This window comes from Pterocles gutturalis, unplaced genomic scaffold (genome assembly GCF_000699245.1).
Source record: "Pterocles gutturalis isolate BGI_N339 unplaced genomic scaffold, ASM69924v1 scaffold7681, whole genome shotgun sequence".
NCBI classification, from domain to species: Eukaryota; Metazoa; Chordata; class Aves; order Pterocliformes; family Pteroclidae; genus Pterocles; species Pterocles gutturalis.
In genome coordinates this window covers 1-18231 of record NW_010100236.1, presented here as the reverse complement: position 1 = coordinate 18231, position 18231 = coordinate 1, and the positions used below count along the sequence as shown (strand labels likewise).

Genomic DNA, 18231 nt, shown 5'->3' with positions numbered 1-18231 from the left:
CCAAATTCAATTCTCCTGTACTCATGTGCTTCAGGAAGATGGTGATATGGAGTAAGACATCCATCCAAACCTGGCACAGTGTTTTGAAACACAGCTGCTGGAAGGAAAAGTAAGGTGTGCCCACCTGGCAGACCTGTGTGACACAGAAAGAACTAACCCAAGAAACAGAGGAAAGAACTCTGGGGGAGAACACTATCTCTCCTGCTTTTATCAGAGTAGTGCAGTGGTGTGTCTGTGTTCAGACCTGAGATGAAGAGTCATCAAGTTAAAAAAAAAAAAAACCAAAACAAGCAAAAAACCAAACACAAAACCAAACAAGAATTATATAATCTTTTAATTTCATTGTACACTCTTCAAGCAGAAGTATCACTTGAAAGACATCCAGTTCTCTTATTTTGTTGCACTGTATATGTTACACAAAGAAGAGCTGGGATTGCATACAAAACAAAATGTTGCTCTGACTTTTCAAATAAGTAATTGAAGGAAGCAGAAATTTAAAACATAGCTGGGAATTTACAGCCACAGAAGAGCTTTGCAGAAGACTGGTTAAATACAAAACACAGATGCAAAGGAGGGAGGGGAAGCTGAGGAGAAAGAGGGACAACAAATTTCCAGTTTGAGGCTGAATTAAGAAAAAAACCCTAACAACTGTACAAAAGTGTCAACATGCTCAGTATTTACATTCTGAGCATTACCAATGCTACAGAAAAGCAATGTACTAAAAAAAATAACTTAAAAAAAGCTATACAATTGTAGTTATAAATACTATATCTTTAAAACTAGTTAAGCAGTGTAGGCTAAAAAAAATGTTCACAGTTACTCTGAAGAGAGCTGTATATAGATATTGCACAGTAGAAAAGTTCATTCGGTATACCATGTGTAAACAATTTTTATCATCTCCTTTGGCAGTTTCAGGACTTAGAGGAATATTTGCTGTGAGCAAAAGCACTTGGGTACAAGGCACATCAAAAGCTTTTAAAGCTGCAAGATAAATCCTTCTGACACTTTCCAGTTAGCACTGTCATTCTCTTTAGAAAAACATACACCTATCGATTCAGAACAACACATTTCTACAAGTATAACTCAGAGGTCTGGTGACAAAACCATCAGCTGTTCTTGGCTGTTATTCTACAGTAACAGATTTGGCCAAATTTCTTGGAAAGTCCACCTAGAATGAAGAGACAGACTTTCAGTATCTGACAGAATAATACTGACATTCTGCATTTGACAGTTCATTTAGCGTGCTTTTTTTAGACTTCCTAACGAGTTCTGCTTTGTTCTAAACACATTAACACACACAAGAGACTATAGATCTGCAGATAATGACTCACTGCTGAATTCATCCTTGCTTCCAAAACCCTCCTAACAAATACATATTTGTTTTGCACAGGGTACCTTTCCAATGGTCCAAATGACACACCTAGCCAGCGCCAACAAACTAAGCTGTAAAAAGCACTGAACTATTTTAAGTGCAATATCACATTTTAAGATTTAGTTCTCTGAAAAAGTCCTGTCTTCACTCTTAGCTAATCAAACTAAGCAAATACAATTTTTTAGAAAGATACAAATTAAAAAACATGTAAAGCTGAAGAATTGTCACTGAAATACCACCTCTACTACCACAGTCAATATAAGCTCCACCAAATATTTTCATAGTTCTTTGTTAGATAGGCCATATAACTGCGTCTCTTACTCTACGCTGTTAGGAGGAAGTTCAAAAGTACAGTAACTGGAGTGCTAAATATAGAAAGCACTTACATCATATCCTCTGAGAACAGCCAGGTGGAATGAAAGCAACTGGAGAGGAATAACACTCAAGATTCCTTGAAGGCAGTCAACCGTATGAGGCAGCTCAATGGTTTTGTAGGCAAATTTTGAGCTTTCTGTGTCTTCTTTAGAACACAGAATGATTGGACGACCCTGAAAAATAAAATTTTGCAGTGTTAAGTGAAGAGCTGGCTTAGGACTGCTTTGAAATATTGCGTCACAGCGTGCCTGCAGCATGCTTGAAGATGCCCAGGTAGCTAACAAAGACAATGCCAGTCTTGCATAATGACTTGGTTATTCATTGTTTTGTGAGACTTGAATGTTTTCACCCCGTGGAGTTTTAAAGTTATTCCATTTGCTTCAAGACAAACAAAAAAACCAAACCACCCACCCACATGCAATCAGTTTTCACTACTGCTGTTAACTTTTAATGACAACCTACAATGCAGATACAGCACCTTATTTATAATTTCATAATTAAAACCAAAAATTACCAATACACCCTTTTTCTGAGGCAGTCAGCAGCAATACAATGTGCACTTCCCTGTGACATTGCATTAATTAAACAGTGTACCTGTCGAGCAGTGACCTGTTGCAGAGCATTCTGGCACTTGGTGAAACAGGGATCCTTCATTATCACCATGATTACAGGCATTTGTTTATCTACCAGGGCTAACGGCCCATGTTTCAGCTCACCAGCCAGGATACCTTCAGAGTGCATATAGGTGATTTCTTTTATTTTCTAAAAAACCCCAAAACCATCAAGTTACTAGTAAATCAGATGAGAAAGAAAAGCCACAAGAAGCAAAACACCAAGGCTGTGTATCTGCCACTTAAATACATGCATACGGTATTAGGTTGATATTTTCAAAGATCAGTTAATAGGGAAACAGACAAGCTTGTCTGCTGGGATTTCTAGCAGGCTCCTGGCGGAAGCAGAGCTTGCCCTTGCACATATATTTACAGATAAAGAAATGGAGTAATCAACAGGAACTTTAAACACGGAATACCCAGCACAGCCTTGGCTAATGCAATCTACCTTTAACATTTCAAACTTCTATGAGATGGTTATGCATCCATTCCACCAGGATGTTCATAATATAATTTACAAGTTTCCTGCATGAACATCAGCACATTGTGTTTTTCTGATGTTATTTTCAAATGGCTCAGCATTTTAAGTTGTTTGTTTGTTTGTTTTTTTAATACCCTCACTAAACACTGCATTTATTATGTGAAAGAAACAAGAAATTGATATCATATTCAGGTTCACCTTATGCATGTGTTCAATCCAACAGGACTAAATGCTTTCAGTTATAGATAGCAGTTTTACTACAGCAGAATTAACTTGCAATGAAATATTAGAAATAAACTCTGTTGCAGAAGCCACAAAGCTCATTTTAAATAACATCCAACAATATTGAGAGGTTCCTACCAGAGCTCCTTCCAGACAGGTGGCATAATTATATCCACGACCCATAACCAGCAGCGATCTTTGTTTGTACAGTTCAAGTGCCAAATCATGTATCTTCTCATCCAAGGACAGGACTTCTTTAATCATCTCTATTGGGGCACATAAAAAGCACACATAAAAAACTTTTTTAATTGGAAAAAAATAGTTTGCTTGTAGTGGGATGTCTAATGATCTATTAGAACAAATATGCTTAACATAATTCAGTTGTTAACTCTGCAGCTTTGGCTGCAGTTTAAGGATATTTTCTCTAGCCTTAGTTACAGTAAGAAATTTAAAACAACTATTGGTTTAACCAGTGCTCATACATCCCATTTGTATTTCTAAAGGAAGTTGTGAACATCCATTTTAAAGTCACCTTGAATTGGTTTCCTTTCATCCATCCTGATTTAAAGTGAAAGACAATTTCAAATTGTCAATTTAAGAGATCAAGTGATCTCATACAAAACTACCTTATTGTAATTAGAAAACCCAACCCACGAAAATTCTGATCTTCCTGCCAAGGGTGCTTGTAAAATTGGCAATTAGTGTAGAGACTAATAGTCCATTTTTCTTACATTGTTTACCTTTCAGGAGGAGAGGGAGAGTGAAACTCAAATAAGAAAGAAACATCCCTGAGTACTATTTTATATTGCCCATTAAACATCCCCTACCCTCCTCAAACCCAAAATATCAATATACCTGGCAATGATTTTAGTCCACTAATGATTTCCTGTCTCCTTTTCTGCAAGGAAATTCTGTCTTCAGACATCATTAGGCCAAACATTACAAGAGACACGAATTGACTGGTATAAGCCTGCAGACAAGACAAGACATTTAGCAACTAAGTCTGCAGAGAGTTAGTATGATCTCAGTTAGAAGTGCTACAATTAAAATTTTAATAAGATTCCACAGGGGTGAAGTATGAGAGTCAAACACTGAACAGCAATTACCTTTGTGCTTGCCACACCTATCTCAGGTCCTGCATTGATATGCACACCACAGTCAGTCTCCCTGGATATTGAGCTGCCGACTGTGTTTGTGATGCCGACGGTTAGAGCACGACGTTCTTTACAGTACCTCAAGGCCATAAGCGTATCTGCAGTTTCACCTGGAAAACATTTACATCTCAACTTCAGGTTGACAGAGGATAGCCTGAAAAGCATAAAATTCTACACAAGTGTGTTATTTAGAAATAACTGCATCCACACTTCCACAATGCAAAATGCAACTGAAAGCAATCTTCCAGCATTCCCTCATTGTCTATATATTTGAACCAACTCTGAAAGAAACTTTCAAATTTGGCTCATTAGCCACCATCCTCCTTTACAACATGCAGAACGTAATATATCATTAGCTTTTTAAAATTTTTCTGCAGTTTTAATTCAACTGAAGACAAACAGTAAATGCAGCTCACCGGACTGACTTATAAAAAAGCACACGTCATCTCTGAACACCGGTGTGTTTCTGTCCAGGAAGTCACTAGCAAGTTCCACCATCACTGGTAATTCAGTTAATTCTTCCAATACTTGCCGAGTCTGTATTCAAGCAGCACACAAAATTTGTTAATAAAGTCTTGACGTCTTAAGAGTCAGAGATAATCCTATTCAAGCAGCACACAAAATTTGTTAATATGACCCATGAAAGTCTTGATGTCTTAAGAGTCAGAGATAATCTAAATGGATTCTTATCCCAAAAATTGATAATTACAGCTCACCAGAGTTTTAAAAAACATGAAAAAAGGTTAATTTCTAGCATGGTAGGTAACAGTACTGGAGTATTAATTAAGAATGTGGCACAAAGGAAAACTAAAAAAAAAAAGGGTGAGACCCCTCAATGAAAGGCAAAGTTTGAGGTCCAGAAGGAAAAGCAGATGAAGAGCTGTTGTCTAAAACCCCAGCACCTAGGAGTTATACATGCATTTCAGCTAGGGACAAACATACAGCTACTGCAGCGTGATAACTGGTCCCACAGCCAATAATGATCAGCCTTCGGCATCTTCTAATTTCTTTCAAATGATCCTTCAGCCCCCCCAGCAGAACTGTAAACAAACAAAGAAGCATATATCAACAGTCTATTTTATTTTCTAGTTAGTATGTTCAAAATTTGCAAGCTTAGTGCAGCTTGAATGCATGTTCTGAGTTACCTGTGCTGCTCTCAAAATTCACCCTGCCTCTCATCGTGTTGACAACTGATTCCGGTTGTTCAAAAATTTCCTTTTGCATGAATGCACTGAAGTTACCTGTTTAGAAAAACATTACATGGCAATGCTTCTGTTTGTTATTTGAAGTCTAATAGAGTTACAAAGAGAACTTTTAGGACAACCTGTTGTAGCAAGCTAATTTAAGTTGACTTTGTTAGCTTAAACAAAAGCTTAGGAACAGGTGAGAAGAAAGGAGGGACTGGTAGTCCTCTCTATTAGGTTGGTTTCATTTCCCAAGACTGACAAGATAACTGCATTCCTTTTTAAGGAAACTTCTGTATTCCATTTCAGGTCTTAGTAGGTCTTAGTTTACAGTCAAAGTTTGCCAACAACTATTGACAACATGGTAACATTATTTATATTTTTCATTCAATATTGAAATGAATAGAAGTATCTACCACTTTTCCAAGGCTAAAAATGGATAGCCTGGTCTTAAAGCTTGGAATTGCCAGCTCCCAGTAAAAGTAGCCTGATATCAGGTCATTTTTCACAACAAATTTGCAGTTTTCTGCCTTATCTACTACACAAACAGTCAGTAATCATCCATCTTTGATAATACTCATTTACAGCTACCACTTTTCCAAGGCTAAAAATGGATAGCCTGGTCTTAAAGCTTGGAATTGCCAGCTCCCAGTAATCATCCATCTTTGATAATACCCATTTACAGATGTTTCAACCCACCCTTCATGATTTGCTGTAATTCCATCTGCAAGGTTTGGATAGCCCGGGAAGGATCATCACTAGCTGAACGCTTGAGACGGTGAATTGAAAGCTTCCCATCAGTTACTGCTGCAATGTCATCATCTTCTAAGAAAATCACTCTGTTGGTGTGCTCAATTATAGCACTAAGAAAAAACAGAAGCAAGAGAAACTTGCTAAGTCAGTAAGAGTTGGTAGCAGCACTCCTCAAAGCAATTAAAATGCCACACAGCACTTCCAACCCCACTTCTATCTTCCTTTTGGACATAACTACAGATAGAGTCATCTTAAAGGAAATGGCTCCATCTGCTGCTCCTCCTGCACTTGTACAACTGTGTACCTGATGTCCAGGTTCCTGCTAAGTTTGGAACCACAGCACTATTTCCTCCTCTGATAGCTGGGTAAAAATGCCAAAACCCAGACTAACCGATAGTCTGCCCAAATACTGGTCTAATAGTGTCTATTTGTACCCAACTTGACCTCCTACACTGGATGTATTTTACATAGAGGTTAGGAATTGGCAGATACTGCATTTGTTTGCAGTTCAAATGCTGATGTCAAACCTCCACATCTTTTCAAGTACCTTAGCCTGGGGACTTTATGAAATTACCTGGATTAGAAGCTATCCTATCAGAAAGCATTGTACAGCAGTAAGACAGCATAAGACTTCCAGAACTATCTCACTTCTAAACAAAAACAATATTTTGAGAAACATTCTCACACTACCTTGCATCTGAAGCAAAGAAAAATTCCACTGCCTTATCCCCAACAGCATGAAGGCAGGTAGAGCTGTCCAGTCTTTTCACTCGTGAATTGCATATGTTCTTCACACTCTCAATGTTGCCTATTAAATTCAAGAAATGGGACTTCAAATTCAAAACCAGAGCTGTTCAAGTTACAGACTACAGACTATACAGGTTCAAAGTATCACAGTTGAACAAGTATTTTGGGGAGATGGTACTTTCATGTGAACTACGCATTCAGCGGTACAAAAATAGAATACCCCCAGCTAAGAAGCTATTTGGGGCATCAGCTGGTAGTTTTATAGCACAAATACCAATTAACCTAATTTTTCATCATAAAGTAACAATAATTTTAGCTTCTAAAAATAATGTAATTGGATTTATCAACTTACATGTTCTATATAAAACAGGAATCTGTTCAGTGGAGAGCTTGTACTTGCTCCTAACCCCAATGAGCAAAGGACTCCCTCTCCTACAAAGTGAAAACACTCACGGTTATAAAGAGAAATGTGCATACAAAGAAGCCAAAGGACATCTGTGAAGCTGAAAGACAATATCCCATCTAGCTTCCTTAATAGGAAGATCCTCCTCACCCCTGATCCCAAAGCCACACACATTTTTTTTATTATATAAACTTGGCTTGTTTCTGTAAGATTCGCCAAGCATTATTATATGACACAGTACCATATGCCTTGGTGATTTTTTTCCCCATGAACTACACCCAGGTAGAGGAAAATGTATATGAGCTAGCTGTTTTCCTTCCAGTAATCATAAAACAGCATAGCACAGGCACCAATTCCAATATCATTTCTAAACAAGGCTTACTCTGCCTCTGAAGTGAGCCAGCAATAAGCTCCAGCACTCTCTACTGCTGAAATAGTGTTCCATCCTTGAGCCTTTTAAATTCAGAAATGTCAACCATCACTACTGCACCTCTGAAACTGTAGAATACTAAGATAACTTTTTAGTTATACAGGTCATGTGCCACACTGAAGAGCTTATTTAAAAAAATGTCTCACAGTAAAAGAGTAATTCAACCCCCAACACCTCAGACTAGAAGTTTAACTTCTCTTAATCCCCTCACTCCTAAAAACCCAAACCTGAACCACATATAGAATAGTTCATTTCAGAAGATGTACTCCAGTTAAAGCAATGATACAGACAGCTTTTTCACAATTTTAATGTAGTCCCATTTTAGACCACAGAAGCAATGGGCTTTTTGGTTGTAGTATAAAAGAGTCTTTACTCCCACTGCTACTTCACTTGCTACTTTAATATCTTTACATTTCCTGAAAGTTGTTTTCCAAGTCACAAATAAAAGTAGAACTTACACAGAAAAAACCCATAAGTGCTATGACAGCTATAGAACACTATTTGTATAACCTATTAGCATGATGGCATTTGAGCCAGCCTGAACATGCTTCTCTCAGTCTTTATTCAATGTGAAGAACCGCTGAACCCTTTCCTTCCCCTTTTTAACATACAAGAAACTTTAGCACGCTCTTAATGTAACTTTAGAAACAGAAGACACACTGAGCTTCTATCCTGACACACTGTAGCAGATAAAAGTACTGACTACAGGAATGAGTTTGTCAGTGGTGCATTTTTCTGAGTGTGTCATTTGGACAATCTCCAACTGGAAGTGTATTTGCATGAAGCAAGAAAACCTCATCTGATTACCTTTCACTGCTGTCTTTACCATCCCCAAAGAGCAGCCACAGCTAATTTATTAAAATCAAGTTAAAGATTATAGAGAATCAACACAAGCCTCTCAAAATTCTGTGACCTACAGTCAGTACAGCTCAAATTAAGTTATATTTAATAGTCAGTTGAAGAGATGCTCAGCAGAGTTTTACTGAACTTCGCAATGATTCCACCAGTGCAGCTGTCTTACTTTCTGAGTCTTGGTTAATAAAGCACTTTAAACATCAGTATTCTAGTATTTTTTTAAGAGATGTTAGCATTTTTTTTTTTACTGAAAAAGAGCACGAATTCTGTATAAAATGGACTTCTACTGACCTGGTAGCCACAGCTTCACCTGGGTAATGGATGCTCTTGAAAACCAATGCAAAAGCACCTTCCTGGAAACCATGCAAACAGAAGAGAAAAAAAAAAATTCCTAAACAACTTATCTCAATTAGTTGCATCTCATTAAACTGAGGCCCCTCTTCCTGAAGAGGCTGTGAAGGAAAGCTCTTAACTGCTATCAGGAGTCTCTTCCTGGAGAGCAGACTGCACCTTTAAAGGAATTGGTTGTGGTGCAGAACAAGCTAACACATACTTAGCAGTGCAACAGCTGGAAGATCAGGAAGCGAGCACTTAGCCTCTCTTTATAAATAAAAACAACACCTTCCAATGCAAGGGTTAAGAAAATCTCTGAGATATCACTTGTGACCAACATGAAGACTGTTAGACATTTACTTTTAGTAAGACATCTAATACGAACGTGCACGTAGCTGCATTTTATCCTGCATTTTCAGCTACAATTTTGGACTTACTACTTCCAATTCAACCAGTAAATTCTCACTGATGTATTTGCGGGGGGGGGAAGAAAAAAACCACACAAAAAAAAACCCAACACACCCACACAAAAACCAGCCTCCACCAAAAAAAAAACCAAACCAAAACAAAACAAAACCTGAAATCCACAATACAAGAACAAAAACAGGAACACACAACCAACTACTCTATAATATCAACACAGCTTGCAAACTCGAGGAGCATTTCAAAAGCAAGAGCAAAAGCCCCCTGACCTTGCAAACAGAACAGAGATGGTAATGTATACTACTCTCACAGGACTCCAGTCTGAGACTACTCTGCTCTTGTTCTGCGGTCTGGTGAAGCCACCTTTCCCTTCAGCTAGGCGGCTGCACCACTATTTCCTCCTGACCCATACAGGCCTTCACTTGTGTGTGTTCCAGCCCTGCTCTAGGGGAATCCTACAGAGCTGCTTTAGAGAGGAGAGAGGGGAGGTGAAGAGAGTGTAAGAAACTGCAGGAAGGGGGAGAAAAACATCTGCCCAGAGACTGCGGGAAGAAACAAAGCAAGCTTTCTCCAAGTTTGCAGTGCATCTATCGAAGTTTTTAAGCATTCACATAGTAAGTAACAGTAGAGTCCCACTTCACAATTTGGGAACCAGCTATACCATGAAGCAGTACAGCTTGTTAGATCTATTTCCAAATACGGGAGCCAAGGCATATTACTAGACAAGCTTGAATCACAGTAGTGTTTTAACATGACCAGAATAGCCTTTAAGAACACACTGCCCTTTATGAGAGATTTCAACCCCCAGAGGCTCCTACAATTTTTTTTTAAATTAACCTGCTTCATTAAAAAACTGTGATAACTTCTTGCTTAAAAACAAAACAAAACAAACCCAAACCACCAAACAAAACCACTGCTAGTGAATTTAAAAATTTACCATTGAAAAGCTTTTGAAGTTTCCAAAATTTTAATCTAATTTCTTGGTCTATCAAACATTGTTTAGAGGTGGAAAAGCATTAGTTGCAGCACCTTCTAAGGACTCCTACAGAGGATCTAAATGCATAAATGCAGAATACTAAGGAACCCCACAAATAGCTTATACTGTAGTACAGGAAAAAAGGAGCTTCCCACTTACCAACTGTTGAATAACTCTTTCTACCAAGGCTGAAAAACTGGTGTCCTCGCTCTCTCTGTTGTCATACATGTATTTGATCAACTTGGGGATCGTTTCTGTATCTGTTTCAGATTCGAATTCATAGCCTTTGCTCTCCTGAAATACCATATGGAAGAGTAAAAAGTGTTTTCATCCTCAGGCAAGAAACACTGAAGAGCCTTTCAGCTGCCTCCCACCAGAAACCACACAGTAAGACAGACTGCTTGGAGCACTACACTGGACTAGTGAATATATATATCACCAGAGACAAAATATAAAGACTTATCCTGTCTCTTTTGGAAATATTGTAATAAGACATGTAGTAAGACTTGCTTAGCATCTGTCAAGCAACAAGAGACAGAGGGAGCCCACTCCATACACCCTCTCAAAGAATTTGAGCACAAATTGCTACTCTACTCGTTAAGTACTTTGCATTTAGGTTTACAAGAACACGTTGTACTTCACCAGCTCCTGCGTATGTTTATTAGGCAGACTTCTTCAGACTACAATTTTATAGATAATGTAATGAAACTTGAATTCAGATGCCAACAATGTCATGAAAGATCTGACAGTAGTTGGTGGGACATTTACTTTCTAGTTTTAGAATCAAGTTGCCGCAGACTCACCAGGAATTTTCTCAGGTCCTTATAATTTGTGATGATTCCATTATGGATCACAACAAATTCTAAAATATAAAAAAATACATATCATCAGTAACAGAAAATTAAGATATTCAACTTGGAACACAAAATTAGAGGGCAAAAAAGCATAGAAGTACACTAGAAACTACCTGCTATAGCTTTCAGACCTACAGTTTATCGTAACACAGACAACAGACAGCAGAAGCTGACAAATTCTGAAGGCATACAAAGGTTGTTCCAAATCATCACGACAGTTTCAAACTACACCCAGTAAAACAGCACCAAGCCATCTCAAGTGAAAAATTATATGAAATCTCCCTTTTTCCACTCAGACAATATGGATGCACTTCTATTTTCAGACTCTTACCTTTTAAAAGAAGAATGTTTTCCTTTGACTAACTCTCGCCAAATTTCAGAAAACAGATCTCAATCTTTGAGTGTTACTTTAGCCTCAGAAGAGGCTGTTCTATTGTAAAAGTGTCTAACCTAGATCTAGAATAGGAACAGCTTAGCCCTAGTGTACCAAATAGATACCAGAACACTAGTAAGAAGAGAGTACATATGTACTATGTGGGTTCAACCATTTCAGATTCATACAGTTCCAGAGAGCTGCAGAGATTACATACCATTCCTTTTATCTGATCTCTGAGGGTGACTGTTTATTGCACTTGGTACTCCATGGGTTGCCCAGCGTGTATGAGCAATTCCAAAATGTGTTTCAAAATCTGCTTTTGAATCCAGGTCATCTTGTTCTGTATATTAGAAATTCAATTTACTGAATATTTAAAATTGATTCTCTCTCACACACAGAGCTAGTAAAACACTAAGAGAATTCCTGCACACAAAAATCTAAAGTCTGGGTTTCTTTTAAGCCATTTGCTTTCTTGACATTACACTTCAGATAGTTCAAGCTACTGTGATTAAAACTTTGTTTGCCAAGACTCGAGCGTTTTCAGCCAATACTAACAGCTAGGCTAACGGACCACATTACTACAAATTATAATGTAAACTTATTAAAACACAACTTCAGTTCTTCACAGATGGAAGCACTGCATAAAGCAGATTGCGAAGACAGCCAGCTGCTTAAATGGTCATAAATTCTGTCAGAGTCCATGTTTCAACATTTCAGCTACGAAGCACAGAAATCATCCAAGTAAAGCACCACGGGCGCCCAGATCTTGAACAAAGAAGCAACAAAAAGAGGGGAGAGTAAACCAGTAATTTCACAGCACTACACCTAAAGATCAGCTTGCTTTTCAAGTGCAGATCTGGGGGGCAAAAACAATTTAGCTGCCATTGGATTACACAGTGCAGTTATTTCTGGTACAAAATCATGACTGTAATTTCATGTCTGCTGAGGTGCAGATGATATATGAGCAGGAAGCCAAAGTAAAGGGGTAATTTTTAGGACACTTACTGTACAACTCTTCTTCCAAGGCCTTTACTTTTCCTCTTTTCTTAACTAGTTTGATGAACCTTTCTTTATCTTCATTATTATTTCCATCAATTGCCACTCCTACAGGACAGGACACAGTCACAAGTATTATTTAAAGCGTGATATATACTGGATGAAAAAACAGGCTGAGAAAATACAGACAAGCACCCACCAGTGAAACAATTATTTTAAAATTATCCTTCAAAGGGACATACTTGAAGTCTGTCGCTAGACTGACTGTATGTTGACATCAAACTAGATGAAGTCTACATCCAGTGCATAGATGAAAATATACATAAGCCATCTCAAATTTTGCTTGAGGACAGACTGGTACATTTTGTCTGATTAAATTAGCCAACTGAAATTTAAAGACAAGTTTAATCTTCCTTATCTTTCACTGGGACTCGTGCACAAAAAGGCTGTGGCACAAACTACATGACCCTGTATGGAGGTCTGCTTCCTCACACTGTTTGTTTTGTTTGTGTGTACTAAACCTCAACCAGTATCTGATTACAGAGCTAAACACCTAATTTAAAGTCCTGAGGAAAGCTGAAGAAGAAACTCCAAGAATCAAGGTAATTAGTTCTGATCTTTTAACCTGCAAGATTAAAAAAAAATAATAATAAAAAAAAGAGAAGCCCAACACGCAGAAGTTGAAAGTACCCAAAGAGTCACCTAAGTAGCTAAAATTAATTTGTTGAGTTAGTTTACATACCTGCAGAGTCATATCCTCTGTATTCCAGTCTCTGTAATCCTTTTATCAGGGTTTCAAATATTTCCTTCCGAGTCCGAGGCACTCTGTAGTTTAGATAAGCAAAAATTCCTGTTTAAAGAAAAAAGGGGAAGGGGGAAAAAAGAAGCAAAGATGTTTTTTAGACTTTGCATCCCTTCAGACTCAATTAAAAACCCTTTAAAATTAGCATTACAGAGAGGTTCTAGGGGGACCCAACCTCCCATTTAGTACAATTCTTCCCATGGGGTTTTTAAATGGAAAGAGTTCAAATACAGCAAAGGAATCAGGACCTTCATTTTCACCACGCAACACATACACTTTCCTGGCCAGTTTTACTCTCCTCATATTACCCACCAAGAGTTAAACAGCTGAGGAAGCTTAAAAAAATTCTACTTTTCATGAAAACCACAGCTGAAAATGGGAACATTGTGATCTATTCCATATCCAGATCTAAAACTAGACATGCAAAGAAGGAATATATTCACCAGTACTAACACAAGGAGACTTTTGTAATAAAGTCATGGCCTTAAATACCCATGGGTAGGTACTAGGCACAACATCTATTTCTGAAAGGCTCCAGCTTAATCCCGTATACAACAGTTCAGGAAGAGAATGGAGAAGAAAACATAAAGAAAGGGCAGAAGTCAAAAGGATAGGACAACAAAGGAAAGAAACAGAAGATACAAAAACAGGGTCACCCAAAAAACAAGCATTCACCCTTTGCGCTGCCTCAACACAATGCTGCCTGCCAAACCCAACTCAACAGAGACAAAAGATCCGTTTGCTTGCCCCGTGTTACTCAGGTCAACTCTTACAGAGGCATCAGAAGGAAAGATGTGAACCCTCTCCTTGCCTACTCGGCAAACAGAGCCTGGAAGAGTCTGAAAGTCTGATCCCTCTTCTCTTGAACAGACCAGTCATCAACCAAGAAGTCACTTTTTAAGTTTTGGGGTTGGTTCCTCCTCTACTCTACCCAGCACAGATTTTTTTTTTTTTTTTTAAGGCAAAAGTATACATAAACATTTTTTCATTGGCAGGAGTTTGAGGGATGTTGGTTTATCTTTAGAAAAGGTATAACAAAAAGGTCACCTGCAAAGAAAAAAACAACCATTCCTTTCCTCTGCCTACTGCTCTTCTTGGGATTTCTGCATTTATAAGGATAGATTAGGGTCTTTTATTAAGTCTTGCAAATCTCTACCCCAATAAAACAGAAACATCTAATTTCACTTTCAACAGTTTCTCCAAGCAACAAGTCAGGACTGGAGACTACAGTTAGCAAAAAAGCAGACGTGAAGAGCTCAACAGATAAGCATTTCAGACAAGCAAGTGGTTTAAACAGAGAAAGCCTTTGTTTGAAATTTAACACCCTCTTCCCCTTCAATTTAGGCTTTTGAACTGTAAAGGGCTGCAGTGAAGAAGCTGTTATAATGATACACCAATAAATCTCCCTTATAAATACTGTTGTGAATTTGGTTACTCCACTGGTTCTAAACCATTAATACTGTTGGATTTCACAGTAAGACTAAGAGACTATCAGATCGGTCTCTGAATTTATCTTGGAAGGATTAAAGCGTGGAAAATGCTTTTCTGCTACAGAAGTGAGATTTATGAGGAGCCCAGCCTAATTATTTCTAGAGCGTCCAACATTAACAAGAGATATTAAGACAATAGTTGCATTTAAAGAGGTATTTGGGAATTTGAACAGCTAAACACTGTTCTTTGTGGACACTTTGAAAAATAATGCCTCTGGTTATATAGAGTCACCTTAGACTGAGAGCGTGTTGATCATTTTTCCAGACAGATATTTACCGTTCCCTGGCACTAACCACGAACCTCAAGAGCAGCATTCTTCAATTTCTTCAATACAAATTTCTCAACATCATTCCAAACCATTGCTACACACCTCATTTCAGATCCAGCTCTACTTTCTAGGCCAGATTTCACAATCTCTTTAAGACGCAGCAGCCTTGTATGTTCCATGTGGCATCTTTGACTACGCAGAGCTCCAGGAAGAACCTTCCTTCGGGACCATCCTTACAATGCTACCAGTGTGCTGCAATTGTTAAAAAGATCCTTGTTTCCAGGGAACTCTAGCTGTGCTTGCACACACGTAAATTAGAAGAAGCAGAAGTCACCAGAGGTCTTTTCCAATGAAAGCAATAGCTGCAGCCTGGCTTCTCAAGGAATATACTATAAATGTTTTCAGTTAAAGGAAATAAGTTTTACTCCCAGCACTGTTTCTCTAGTACTTTTCTGTTTCATGATTTACCCACTTACATATTTTCTTCCCTACTCAGTTATCATTTTGGCCAGATTTAAAGCACATTGCTCAACTCATGTAGAAACAACTTTTGATAAAGATTTTTTGTAGCTTAATTCCTTCTGGAAGCAAACCAATATGACTGAATCTTAGTTGAATCACACTCATGATAAGAAAGTTTTGTGATGCTCGCAAGTTACTTTATAATGGCCTCCCCAAGCTATTAGATGCCATTTCCAGAGCTCGCATCTCTCCTCCCCAATGGAGACACAAGTACTCTCTAAGCTAATGCAACACCAAAGTGATATGTATCAAGTAAGGTAATGTTTATTTGTCGGCACAACATAAGCAATGAAAAACTTTTCTAAGTCATACATACAAACATAGAATCTAACAACAGCATTTGAGAAGTGTTTTACTGGGGCATTGCCCTCCTGACCTGAATGCTAAATCTAGTTTAAAACTTTCCATAATGACCGAGTTTGCATAGAAGCATGAACTAGGTCAATCAGCACAGGAAAGACACGGATGTGTTGGCATGGGTCCAGAGGAGGCCATGAAGATGGTCAGAGGCTGGAGCATCTCCTGTACGAGGATAGGCTGAGAGAGTTGGGGTTGTTCAGCCTGGAGAAGAGAAGGCTCCAGGGAGACCTTAGAGCACCTTCCAGTGCTGAAAGGGGGCTACAGGAGAGATGGGGGGGCTCTGGATCAGGGAGTGGAGGGATAGGACGAGGGGCAACAGTTTTAAGCTGAAAGAGTGGACATTTAGATGAGATATTAGGAATATTTTCCTATGAGGGTGGTGAGGCAGTGGCCCAGGTTGCCCAGAGAAGCTGTGGATGCCCCATCCCTGGAGGGGTTCAAGGCCAGGCTGGATGAGGCTTTGGGCAACCTGGGCTGGTGGGAGGTGTCCCTGCCCATGGCAGGGGGGTTGGAACTGGATGATCTCTAAGGTGCCTTCCAACCCAGACCATTCTGTGATTCTATGTATGGCTTACCTTTAGAATCACTCAAAAGAGAAGGTTGTTAAATATTACTAAAGCCAGCTTTAATCAGGTGTGTACCCTGAAAGCAAGGCTCTCCCTTTATGTGAATATCAAGACTTCAGAGTTTCCCCTTTCCCTTTCAGGATTGAGCATCAAGAAGAAGAAAAGTTAATTGAATATTTTTTTTGTGGGAAAAATCCACAAGAACTCTTGCAATTGCAAGACTTCACCAAAATCAAGAAGGGGGCAGCCTATACTTGAAGTTTGAACAATTTTTTTTTTTTTAAATAAAAGGATGCCTCTATTGGGGTAAGCACATTGTTGATGCCAGAAACTTAGCTTTAAGAAAGTCTCAGTCTCAACTTCATATTCTGATTAAACTAATTTTGATTTAAAGTAGATAGATCATCAGTTTAAGAGTATCTTCCCAGATTTTTCAAGTCACATAAAAGATCTAAAAATGTTGATGGGAAGAAAACTAGCACTAGTCTCACTGCACCTCATGAACTGCTGCTCTCTTTGCCGTTTCATACTGAGTCAGTTACCCCATCCCAAGCTCGATGTTTTACCGAACTCATTCAACTCTGTTAACACCCTCATTTCCCAATCAATACACAGCCCAGATATGCTCAGTTTTTGATATTACCACTACCTGTCTCACTGCTTAGTGATTGCCACCAATACCTTTGGTTTGCTTAGGCACAGAGCCACGTCTCTCACCTGAAGGGGTTTTGTTTAGAGGACACGGAGTTTGTCTCATTGATAGTGACCGGAGAGTCACACAGGAGCTCAAACAATATCACCTCGTGTTTTCATTCAAGTGAAAGAGGCTCACTAGAGTCTTTGCTCTTTCCGAGGCTACAATTAAAGAGGATGTGGAGGCAGGGAAAAGATACCTAACACAGAAAGTACATTTTTGGGAGCGGTAACTCAACTCGCTTTCAGTCTATGTCTCACAAAAAAGGTTTTGTTCACACGGCTAAGATGTATAAGCCAATGAAACTATCCTTCCAGACCCGGGAGGTTTCACTGAAGGGACAGGTAAAGTTTCACTAAAATTCCCTCCATAATTACAATACATCGCAATAGCAGCTTCTGAACCCACACTTTGATTTTAATCTGATCCAAGGCATATCTAAGCAATTGGATACACAATATCGCTATTATCTCCGCCATCTAATCTTTATTAGATAAAGGAAGGTGAGTAAACTCACACCGGCTAAGAATTAAGCTCCTTCACAGCCTTTGTTTGAAAGCCACAAACCCTTCCTATCGCTGCAGCTGGGAAGCGAGTCACGACTAACCCCTAGTCCTGGCTTAGGGAAGCCAAGAGCCAAGCAGCCTGTGCATCACCCCGAGCACTGATGCACTGGAGCAAGGACCAGGAGCAAAGGTTAAACACGGCAGCCAAGACACCCCGGGGCAACCGGCGGTGGCAAAGGGAGGATGCTCGGTCACAACATCTAAGGACAAGCCACCAGACAGGGAGGACACAGAGAGGAGAGGCTATGGGGCACACAAAGTCACTCTCCTTTCCTTGGGAGAAGGGAGCCGATGAAGAAGCTTTGCCTTTCCCTGTCATCACCTCAGGAGCGGTCACTCTCCCTTCCCACACCACAAAATGGATGCAGCGGGGCCAGACCCGAACCAACCCGCAGCCCGACACCCCCCAGCTCAGGG

The 18231-nt window shown here is 39.1% G+C and overlaps 1 protein-coding gene across 1 annotated transcript; it reads right to left on the bottom strand.

Moving 5' to 3' along the window:
• Positions 1–497: 497 nt before the first annotated feature.
• On the bottom strand, positions 498–13395 carry GFPT2 (glutamine-fructose-6-phosphate transaminase 2; the record flags this gene model as incomplete). The annotated part of the gene is made up of 18 exons (XM_010078930.1): positions 498–1168; positions 1759–1920; positions 2342–2509; positions 3200–3327; positions 3917–4031; positions 4168–4325; positions 4632–4752; positions 5158–5255; positions 5361–5456; positions 6099–6262; positions 6843–6960; positions 7252–7331; positions 8879–8940; positions 10479–10613; positions 11123–11181; positions 11764–11889; positions 12555–12653; positions 13288–13395. Coding segments are annotated over 18 exons (2042 nt in total), but the record flags the coding sequence as incomplete, so codon positions are not given.
• Positions 13396–18231: the final 4836 nt, after the last annotated feature.